This window comes from Mya arenaria, chromosome 6, assembly GCF_026914265.1.
Source record: "Mya arenaria isolate MELC-2E11 chromosome 6, ASM2691426v1".
Taxonomy (NCBI): Eukaryota; Metazoa; Mollusca; class Bivalvia; order Myida; family Myidae; genus Mya; species Mya arenaria.
This window is the reverse complement of record NC_069127.1, coordinates 65,009,666-65,020,749: the sequence shown is the minus strand read 5'-3', so window position 1 is coordinate 65,020,749 and position 11,084 is coordinate 65,009,666. Positions and strand designations below refer to the sequence as shown.

General features: G+C 33.7%; 1 protein-coding gene across 1 annotated transcript; it reads left to right on the top strand.

Annotated features, from left to right (window-relative positions):
• Positions 1-344: 344 nt before the first annotated feature.
• On the top strand, positions 345-10,513 carry LOC128238782 (uncharacterized). Its single transcript, XM_052955022.1, has 7 exons — positions 345-460; positions 3,200-3,462; positions 4,151-4,369; positions 4,574-4,867; positions 6,104-6,673; positions 6,898-7,113; positions 8,062-10,513. The coding sequence occupies exons 2-7, from the start codon at positions 3,246-3,248 to the stop codon at positions 8,427-8,429; spliced, it is 1,884 nt and encodes a 627-aa protein (XP_052810982.1). The 5' UTR covers positions 345-460; positions 3,200-3,245; the 3' UTR covers positions 8,430-10,513.
• Positions 10,514-11,084: the final 571 nt, after the last annotated feature.

Here is an 11,084-nt window from a genome sequence, read left to right as displayed (position 1 = left end):
GCACGCCCTAAGATGCTCCCTTAAGTCCGCACCCTCTAAAGTTAAATAATGGACCCGCCCCTGAGTATGCATTTTACAATTAGTTGGGCTGAGCGGTTACGCCGTTCAATGCTAAACTAAAATCACAATTTAAAAATAGCACTCTCTAGCCGTGTCACATAAAGTATATAGACACATTCTCCATATCGACTTACAAAATGAAAGGTACAGTTTTGCAAATGTACTATGAAAACATAAGTTTAATATTATATGTCTTCTTGTGATGAAACAGCGAGAAATCGGCATTTTATGTTCTATATAACAATAATTTCTATATTTAGATTTTCAGAAAATGTTAAGTGGGCGTTAAAGGAAGTAACTAGTTTCGATATTTTAGATCAAAATGGCGGTATAACCAGTCCGCTTACAAATTGTTAAAATTACACCGTAGAATGGAATAATTTGGATTAAAATTTAATTTGTAAGTGTTACAGCTACCATTGTTTAATAGTTTCCTTAAAATAATCACGAAAATGATACATATCTCGGCGTTTCGTGAATATAATCTGACTAGTCACGCATACATGTACACTAAAGGACATAGCAACGACAAAATTTTCTTTCTTGATTTAAATAATATGTCAAATCATTGACTTATTTTTTAACATTGTCAGGACTTTGAATAGTTTAATAAGTGATGATATATAAATTGAAGAAAGAATAGCAAAAACGTATTTATAAATGACCGCTGACTTGAAAGGACGACCGAAGAATGCGCACGCATGATTACTGGCTATATATGTTTACACGCGGTACATGTGAGTAATCAGTGGAAATTTTCAACAGAATATAAGTGTTTCCTGAGTTCACTTGTCTCATTAACGCACGTAGTAGATCATTGTTTATCACAAAGTTAAGCCCTAAAAGTATTTCATTGGTCAATGTCGCCGTTTCCTAATCTGTCACAGATCAATGCGTGCTAAGGCACATGGCCGTCATCACCGCGGGTCTGATAAACGTAAATTCACGCTTCTAATCAGGGTGCTTATTGCTGTTCATATTATTCCTTGTCTGAGACATCGAAGTTGTACCTCTACTTCTTGTTATAAGGCCTTTCTTTCAGGAATATTTTTAAGTTACAGTGTTATTTTTTTAAATGAACAGCAGCCATTAAACCAGCCAAAATGCAAATCACGAGGCTTTTATCTAATGTCACAAAAGTAGTAGCCATTACAGAAATACGAGATTTAACTATGCAAACTATCAACAAACCTAATATATGGCCGATTATTCAGAGCATTTTTTAAAGTGAACAACGTTGTGAACGTCAACTTAGTTAACTTTCAATTCCTTACTACTCTGGAAGTTTAATGGATACACGTGTGAGCTACAGTGTTCCGTACAAGAACTGTTTCAGATGTACTTGTTTTATTCTAGATATATGAGCCTATCATCAATTGGTTCACGTTTAAAAATTAAGAACAAAGTCGTGTTAATCACGTTGTTAACTTTACAAAATACTGAACTATCGGCTCACTGTTTGCGCGAATAGATTTAGTACGATGTGTGCTGTATTAGCGTTAAATGTCTGTAACAGGAACAACGGAGAGGTCAGTGGAACTCACCTGTGAATGCAAAACTTGTGTTGATATAAAAACCTGATACTTTTGTCAGTATTGCATTTGAATGGGCTGAAGGTTTCTAAAACATGTGTTGAATAGTTCATATAGAAAGATATTAACAAGAGAACTGCGTCAACGCTTGTCTGTTCGTTTGTTTTAGTTGAATAAGGGGTATCATTCAACAAATATAAAATCAAGAGTTATGGGCCTTACTACAGATGTGATCATTGTCGCTGGTAATAAGTGTACAAAATATCATGGTATTATATTTGACAGTTGGCCAATTCAAAGTTTTCGCTTGATTGTGTCCCACTACCAGGGTGCAAAAAACTCAGCAATTATATTAGCCTGTGTAATGGGCTTACACATGTGCAAACTTCCCTTTGAACGGAACTTAAGTTATGGGTAAGTTTAAATGAAGAGACATAGGTCAAGTGACGAATCAAAAAAGCCAGAATTCGGGGATTGCTACAAAGTGCATACTTTCACAAGTTACTTGTAAATATCTTAAGCAGTTAATGAGTTGTAAAGTTGAAATATTTGCATGGATTTATATAATGTGAGTTTCAACTTAAAAACTTGACAATGAATACAGCGAGAGCTTTGTGCATTGAAAAGGATAAGCGATAAGCATATTGTTTCGTGCAGCAAGTTCAACAAGCGCTATTATTTTCATTTGAATATTGTGACCGTTTTTCTGGCCCAGGAAAATATTTTTTACAAAGAAACCACTAACGACACACAGGCTATGACAACAGCTCGAAATTAAGACGAGCTGAATTATATTTCTTGTCATTTAATACGTGTATGGCGAGTTTGCGTCTGCGCTTTTATTGTTTTGATTTGCACAATCGATCGTGAGTGTGTGCAGCTCTTTAGTTAAATCTGATATCTTGTTTATACATTTCACATCAGCGCTGTAAACTATATTGTAGATTTACCACACATGCATGTGGTTAATGTCAAGTTTAAACCATGCATGCGCTTCAAGTGCATTTGATAAGAGATTGAAGGTTAAAGCGGGACTCTCTGTATATTTCAAACATACACACTTGTCACAATGAATATCTGAAGTACAGGCATATCAGCTTGTGAACTAAACTTCTTACCTTAACATGTAATTATACTTGTATGAAGATTCATTTATGCCGATGTTTGGATATTATTTTTGAACTTACAGCACAAGTCTATAGTAGCCAAATATATAATTCTGACCTACCTATATATTATGATATTTGAGGCACACGGCCAATGCCTGATTTGTGCCTCCTTGTAATGCTAAAAATTGAACCAGACAGAAACCGTCGTAACAATTTTTCACCCTGAAATATTATAAATATAAAATATTATATAGCTATTGATCTATAGTGTCTTTTCCCTTCATTTAATATGATTTTTAAGTGATTCTAAAAACAATTGCATCTAGTTTTGCACTAGATCATAACTTCCAATGAACTGTCTCAATCATTCTGAAACTGCTGCTTTTATCATTTGGATATTCAGAGCACCAAAAATCACTTTAGTTGCATTAAATGTTTCCATGTATTGTACTTAAAGATGAGGTATTCCTTATAATAAATGTTTATTATTTTTTAAAGAAATGCCCGAATTAAAGAAGAACCGCACCACAATCAAGCAACAGATATGAGTCATGAGGAGAGCATTGATGCAATGCCACTTCCGCCCCATCCAGCCAATGAAAACGAGTCATTCATTAGACGCCATGAGCCGGTGGCAAGAACGGATCCACCCCTTCCTTTGCCTCCACCACCAGCCGACTGGCAGTTCAATAAGTTCCTTGGTGAAATTGCCGATTCCTTGATGATGGAGGATTTGGTTAAAATAAAACACCAATTTTCAGGTTATAAATGCTATGCTAAAGAAATTGTATACACTTAACGACAAAAAAGTATACATTCTCAGTTACAACTAATTGCGATTTTTTCGGATAAAATTTCATTCGGAAATGTATAAAAATGCACTGCTAAAAATTGGAGAAGTCAAAGGGGGTTGTGTAAACTAAGCAAAATACCACTTTTATTATACGGTATTTGCGATTGGTATAAAAAGTGTTGTTGTTTTTTTGTTGTTTTTTTGTCATTTTTGATAACTTAGTAATACTTATCGGGCTTACTCTCTGGCAATTAAATGTTACGGACCAATGGCTATTTCCCACTCAAAACAATTTCGTAGTGAGAAAGACATATTTTCAGCCCATGTGACTAAAACGTTGCCTTTTACTTTTCGAGTTTTAAATTGCCATTTTCCTACTAGGCGACTTGTGCTTCGATTTCTTTCACCAACATACAATATCCCGTGATTTGAATAAAAAAATCAACAGAAAACGTTTTTCGGAAAACATAGGCAAAGTAATTATTGAGCACAATTATTAAAAAGAAAGGTGCTGAAGACAATGAATATAGATAGCCTCATAGAAATAAGCCCCATAAATATGCAGATATGGTGTCTTTGTTGTCTATATACTATTCTTCAGAATATTTGTATATTTCGGGATTAAATAAATTGAATTGTTGTCAAATGTTTTGCAGGAGACGGTGGCATTGGGCTAAGTGTTCTCGAAGGCATTAACACACCGCGGGAATTGTTTAGAATATTGAAAAACAGAGGTTATTTAAACAGAAACAACATGATTTACTTGCAAAGTGCGCTTAAAGTCATCGGACGAATGGACCTCGTTCAAAAAGCTATAGATTTCTGTAGGGAAACGGGGAATACTCTGCATTTCTACCCTGCTACAGAAGAACCAGGTTTATTCTTAAAATTAAAGTCAAACATTTCTATTTTTTTATTTATAACTTTATTTTTAGAGAATGGAAATCTTGGCATTAGCATGCTTGACTGAAAAGTAAGATCTCTCTGTTTGCATATTTTATTATGTTTTCTTCGCATTAAAATGAAAACTGCCTGTGTAATGAGACTTAACAGTGATTATAAAACATTATTTTTTCCAGAAAATGGTTACAGGTATGTGCGATTGCATGTTGACGGCATAGACTACAGCAACTGTACGGATAGCTATTTACAACAGTTGCGAGAGAGGCTGGCGTCAATTCTGTTCCTGCCACCACAGTTCATCATGATTGCAGGAATTGAACCTTCGTCCAGTATGCTATTGACGTTTATGATACCAGAGCAGTATTGCGAACTTCTCCTCAATATGCTTAAGTCTGGGGAGGTATTTCCATGCCTTCAGAAGCTTGGCGTTGACGTTATTTCTGTAGATGAACTTACAGTCAACTTAAACGGTAGGATTATATGCAAGCTATTTTAGTGTATGTTTTTGCTTCAGAGCTATAACATCTGGTCTGCTTTAAATTGGGCTTCATATTATTCATATACTATTAACTGTGTGTACATTATCAGATTGAGCGGTGTGTCTCTGGTGTGTGAAGTCGTGTTATATTACATAAAATGCATGTGGACCTACTTTGGTTAAGCGTCAGATAGTTACCTTAAATCTGCTTCTATCGGTTACACCATGAAACAAAGTTTTCGACCCGTAACGAATTATGTACAGATAATGTATATCTTAACTTTCCAAAACTAACTTCAACCCGTATATGCTATGATAAGCGTTCGATTGTAACCACCATACATTACCAAAAAGGTATAGCATGGGTCATGAAAGCACAGGAACCATGTGTAATAGCTTTGTTAAAACATGGTGCTGTTCTTTAAAAAATCCAATCCAGTTATTGAGATTTCCAATAGATAGCATTTAACAATACCATAAATAAGCGCGCAAAACATTTAGAAATGTTCTAAATACACGTTACACCTAAGGCTAATTATTCGTTGTGATCCTTGTTCGATTGAAAACCCGTTTGTCCTTTAAAAGCGTGATGTAGGATATAGGAATAAGTTAAGCTTTACATGATTACAAAGTTAAACTTTTTTTTACATACGAGAGTCAGTTTGACTATCATACGGCCTTTTTATATTTCAATTATTTTTCTTAAAGATGCACTATTACTACCAAATATGATTTACCACATTTAATACAATTGTTAAAATATAGCAGAAAGGATGAATAAATGTCGAAAAGAATTATTCTTATAAAGGATTCCGAGTTTAATTTGCAGGAAATGTGCAGAAACCACGGTATTACCTTATGAGACTATAGTAGATCACTGTGAACCTTTAAGCATTCACCAATCATTCAATACTTTGGGGTTTTCAGCTATTAAACACAGTGTTACAATATTGTTATCAGTAATTATTAATTTCCATAAATGCATTATTTAGTAAGTAGCTTAAGATTAATCACTCAAAAATTTATGTTTGTTATACAAGTGTATTAAGCCTTAAAATAATAATTGCATCAAAATCACATGCAAAACGAAATTTAATGAAAACATGGTATTTTGCATACCAGTTAGTTAAGTTAGATATAAAGTATGTTCTACTACTGTATATATTTATGTACGTTTCTATTCAAGAAGTCATTTATGAAAAATTATCATTTTCATGTATTTTAATAGGTGTCACTGATGCAGAGAAAATTGAAACAGAGCAACAGAGTAGGCTTAAAACAGTGTATGAACAGTTAGCAGAGAAAACGAAGCAGCTTGAAAAAACTGAGCTTGAACTGCTTAGCATGGGCCGTAAAATAGACAAGCTATCAGAAGATTTGATACAAGCAAATAAAAAGGCGTTTGATGCGGATAAAATCCAAGCAGCTTTTAGGAATATCAATAGAGAAGCGCGCAAGGATGTTTTTGATTTTGAAGAAGTTTTTACAGAGCCGGTTCGTTCGTTAATACAAACATCACTTGACGAATTCAAAGATGGTTTGAAGAAAGTCGATGATCATCAAAAAGGGACTGTTGTACAAATTTTAAACAAACATACGGACATCCTATCATTCAGCATGTTAGAATTCTTTCAGCTGCGCGAGACTACTCTACAAAATGAGATAAGAAGGTTGAAGTCGTTGGTTATTCCATTGCAATGCGACTTGGCCAAGTACCAATTACTTGCAAACTTGGAAAAAGAAAATCTGGAAGAGAGTTTGTTGGCATTACTGCAACAACTATTTGAAAGCATACAAGGTAACAAACAAGTGGCATTTATTTTTCAATTTCGTTTATTTACTGAAAAATTGGCATTAATAGTTTAATTGAAGACAGACTTGTAAGTCCACGAAGTTTATCTGTTAAACAAATGTCATCTCTCTTAAGAAATTTATGATCTTAAAGTTATCGATTCGTCAAATTGTACACCTAAAAAAAGTTAGCAATACATATGTACAAAACATGCAATTATGTTCTTTCAGGCTCTGTAACGGATATTGAGCTTACTGATGTTGGACTTGCAATTCTTCGGAAGATAAGTAGAAGGCTTCGATATAAAGAGAAATTGAAAATCGAAAGAAAATATGAATGGAAGAAAGACGACCGGATAAAGAAAGATATGGACACCGACCAGTCATTCTTCTTGGCTGGCATTTTGTACAAAGAAGTGGAAACCAAGCAGAAATTAATCGATTACGGTAACTTTAATGCATGCGTATGATCAACATTATGCTGAATTTGATTTAAACATAAGACAATATGAACGTTTAAGGCAGAATATACATCCAGTTAGATGTCTTCGTAAATACTTAAAATAAGGTTGGTCAACCAGTAGCCAAATAATTTTCGGACAGTAATAGTTCTCGAAAGTCGCCATATTTTCGAAGAAACATATCAAAAGTCTGGTTTAGATCAATCAGGTACTTGAACATTTCTGTAGATAAAGATAATGAGTGTTTAAACAGAATTTGATCACTGCTTATAAAATGAAATGTTTTTCCGTAAAGAAATATAAAGACAGCGCGAAATCACGGGGAAAAAAAACCCTTAAAAGCGTTTTTTTAATTAAGAAAATCTTACAGTAGGAGAATATCTCGGGTGGGGTGGGGGGGGTCAAAAAGTATCCGAGAATTATTCGTATACTGGAAGACATATTACCATAAACAGATCTGGACAAAATTTCACAAATATTCTGAAGCATATACTCAACTGAGAACATGATTTTAATCCTGTGTATAACTTAAAGAGAAAGGAACTCATGTTTGTCTTCTTAAACTCTGATTTGTTTTTTGCATTTACAGTAAACTAAGGACAAAAACCGCTTTATGTTATAATTTATCGATAAAGCAGTTCAGTACAATTCATAAATTTTGATTATTCAGACAAGTAAATTGTTTTCTCCTTTAAAAAAATCTTCAAACCATTGGACTAAAATATAAGATAAACATTATTTATGGGTAAAATTGTTTCCAATACAGTCTAAACATTTACTATTTCGTACCGTAGCAGTCTGTTACATAATATGGTTAAAGATGATGTGCGAGTTATCTAGTATATACATTAAAAAAATTGTGAAACTGAGGCCTTAATTCTGGTACACCTGAAAAGAGAATTGAGAAAATACAAACTCAGATTTATGTTTGCAGAAACGTTTATCTCCGGAATATTAGATGAAGTTGGGAGAGAGGACCTTAAGAGAAAGTTCTATGAGTTGCTGAGGACAAGCCACCAGTTCCGTAGGTCTTCAAAGATTCCAGACCAACCAAAACAAACTCCATCAGCCCAAGCGGCGCAACAAGATCCTGCCATGTCAAACGCATTGCAGAAAATGGCTAAACAGGTGGACGAAATGTACCAGCAGATGAACTCCAACTTATGTGGCCCAAGGCTGGACACTGACCCGCTGCAAACCCCACTGTTTGATTTTCAGTCGAAACTGTTCCGAGCGAGAGGGTCGTCGACCGATCGTGAAGAATCGAATAAAGAAAGGCATGTTTCAGCCGAGCAGGTCTGACGAAACTCAAGAAATTCAAGAAAGCAATTGAGATCCATTTCAAACACAGTACGATATTCGGAATTTCAACGCTGAAAAAATCCTACTATGGAAAGGTTTGAAATCTGCCTATTTTGAAAAAGGATAAATGTTATTGAAATGTTTACCTCATCATGTTAAATGCAACCAGTTTGTCATAGACGTCTATAGGTTTTCAAGATCGTCTTTAACAACACGTTTTAACACATATTGTTTATATGTGTCCAATTAGTGCCTTTGCATATGTGCCTTAATTTATTTATCACAAAATCAGTCATAACGCAAAACAATATATATTTCGGCAATTGAAGTTGTTCTGAGGAATGTGTTGGAGATAAAAAAGAGAATTTGAATGAAAAATACTTATAAAAACACTGAAGCTAAAGAGAATGTAAAAAAAGAAAAAAAAAAAAAAAAAAAAAAAAACATAAAAATACATAAAAACAAACAGACATGAACGATACGTCTGTGCTACGAGTACGTGGGAGAATAGAAAAAAATAAACATTTTAAGATTTTGCAAAGTTAAAAACACTTTAAGAAGGAAACATGTATAAGTGTGGTTTGTGGCTATATATTGTGTTGGCGTCTAATTTCTTGCTGAATTTTGTTTGGTCGATTCCTACCACCATTATCAATTCGAAACTGCAAACGTCGCTTCTGGAACATTTGTTGAATAAAGTATGCACTGTACAAGCACAGCTTTCGGTACAGTTCTGTTTTAAACTTTGTCAAAACAAAAAAACATTAGTAAAATAGCTGGAGCAATCGTTAAAATATATACATACCTTTATCACAATCTCTCCCCGTAACCGTCTGGAAAATGAATTTAGTTATGTGTCGACTAGGATTTAAGTCTGTATATTCCTTCTTAAATAGTTGTTTAATTCCATGATTGCCATATTTAAGTGTTTTAACTCATCAGGCTTTTATCATTTCCATGACTTAACTTTTTACATTAATTCTGCTTTCTTTTCATATACATGTTGTATTATGCTTTGATTGAATAGTTCAGAGAGGAGATAAAACGAATGGAATTTTCTTCAATGAAAACCTATATATGTTGATTGGCGGAAAATAATATGGAAGCGGGAAACCACAAAATACTTACCACTTAATGGTATGGAAATGGTAATCTTCGTTTAAATGTGTTCGAATCTAACCGTCTTTAGGGACTCACTTTAGACTCTATTTGAAAAGATTAAAATGGAATGTGGGGTGTTAACTGTGCTGCACTTACAATCATTGCCAATTAAAGATCTCAATCCAATTACTTTCAAATTTTGGATGTATTTTGTGCTTGCATATCATTCACCCATGTTGTCATGAACAGTTTAGTTTTGTATTTGTCGAGTTAATCTTTGGTAACAAACAAGCCATTCCCAAGCAAACTATCGTAATACCTTTCCCAAATAGCATTTGAGTTTTTTGCGATTTTTAGCCTAAATACTTGTGTGCATATACTTTTTCTTTTTAAAAATCATGAAAATAAAATACCTGTTGCAAACACGCTGCTGCATTGATTTAACACAAACAGTTTTTATCACTAAATTGAGTAATAATCTTAGTGCGTAAAATTTGAAACCTGTTTTATTATGTATGTGCAAAACTTTTAGACATGTATTTAGAAATGGTTAAAGGCTGTTTAGTTCTTTACATACTATGAAGAATACAACTTATCAACACTGTTTATACTTAACGCTTCACCTGATTACAATCAACAATGGCTGACTGCTGATTTTAATGAAATAGATGTATGAGCTAATTCCTTCCCATTTGACAAAATATTATGTTGACCACTAATGCATGTTTTTTATGAGATAGAAGTTTGCATTGTATCTAAATGGTTGGAAATACTGAAAAAAATGTCTCTTAGAACAAGTTACAAAAATGAGTGTCGATAATAGTAAATATAGACAATTTGCTTATAATGAAAAGTTTGTTGTAACTTGGTACATGGGACGCAAACACGTAAAACGATAATTTTGATTTAGAATAGTTACCTCTCTTGTCATTATTCTAGAATAAATAAACATAAATAATGAAATAAAGGCATTTAGAAATCTTTTTTTTACTGGTGTATTACTTAATAATATGTAGCTTTATACAAGAGCCTGCATATTTAGCATCGCTCAGTAGATATTGTCCAGTGTGAGCTAGTGTAACCTCCTCGGACGAACGCCTTAACCGAATCCACATCTCAACCCGCTTATATCTTCGGAACTTCATCTAAAGCTTCTTGGCTTCAAAATGTGATAGTTGAATTGTTTGTTCAGTATTTTCGTCACCTTTGGGCTTAGTTTTGTCATTGACTTATCGAATCCCTCAGGCCAACTTGTGCGGCAACATAAAGCAATGAATCTACACAAATTAGTAAATTACAATTGAATGCACGTGTTATGGCAATGTAAATGAAGCAAAATAAAATAAAAAAAAACTCTTCTTTTTTAAATTTAAGGCATCTAAGAGACGAGCGCAAAGCGAAACTTATTTTTTTTTAAATGTATTTTTCTTACCAAATGTATCATACAATTATGAGGAGAAATGCTTTTTAATTGCAAACAAAGGTTCTCAGTTATAAATGAAAAAGGTTTTGATTGTATCACATAAAAATCTTTCAATATTTAACAAATGGCAA

Bases quoted from the DNA above. Each gene is read 5' to 3' on its own strand.
- LOC128238782 (XM_052955022.1), top strand. From the start codon at position 3,246: ATGAGTCATGAGGAGAGCATTGATGCAATGCCACTTCCGCCCCATCCA. The intron at 4,370-4,573 runs GTTTATTCTTAA...TATTTTTTCCAG, and splicing joins CCCTGCTACAGAAGAACCAG to AAAATGGTTACAGGTATGTG. The intron at 4,868-6,103 runs GTAGGATTATAT...GTATTTTAATAG, and splicing joins ACTTACAGTCAACTTAAACG to GTGTCACTGATGCAGAGAAA.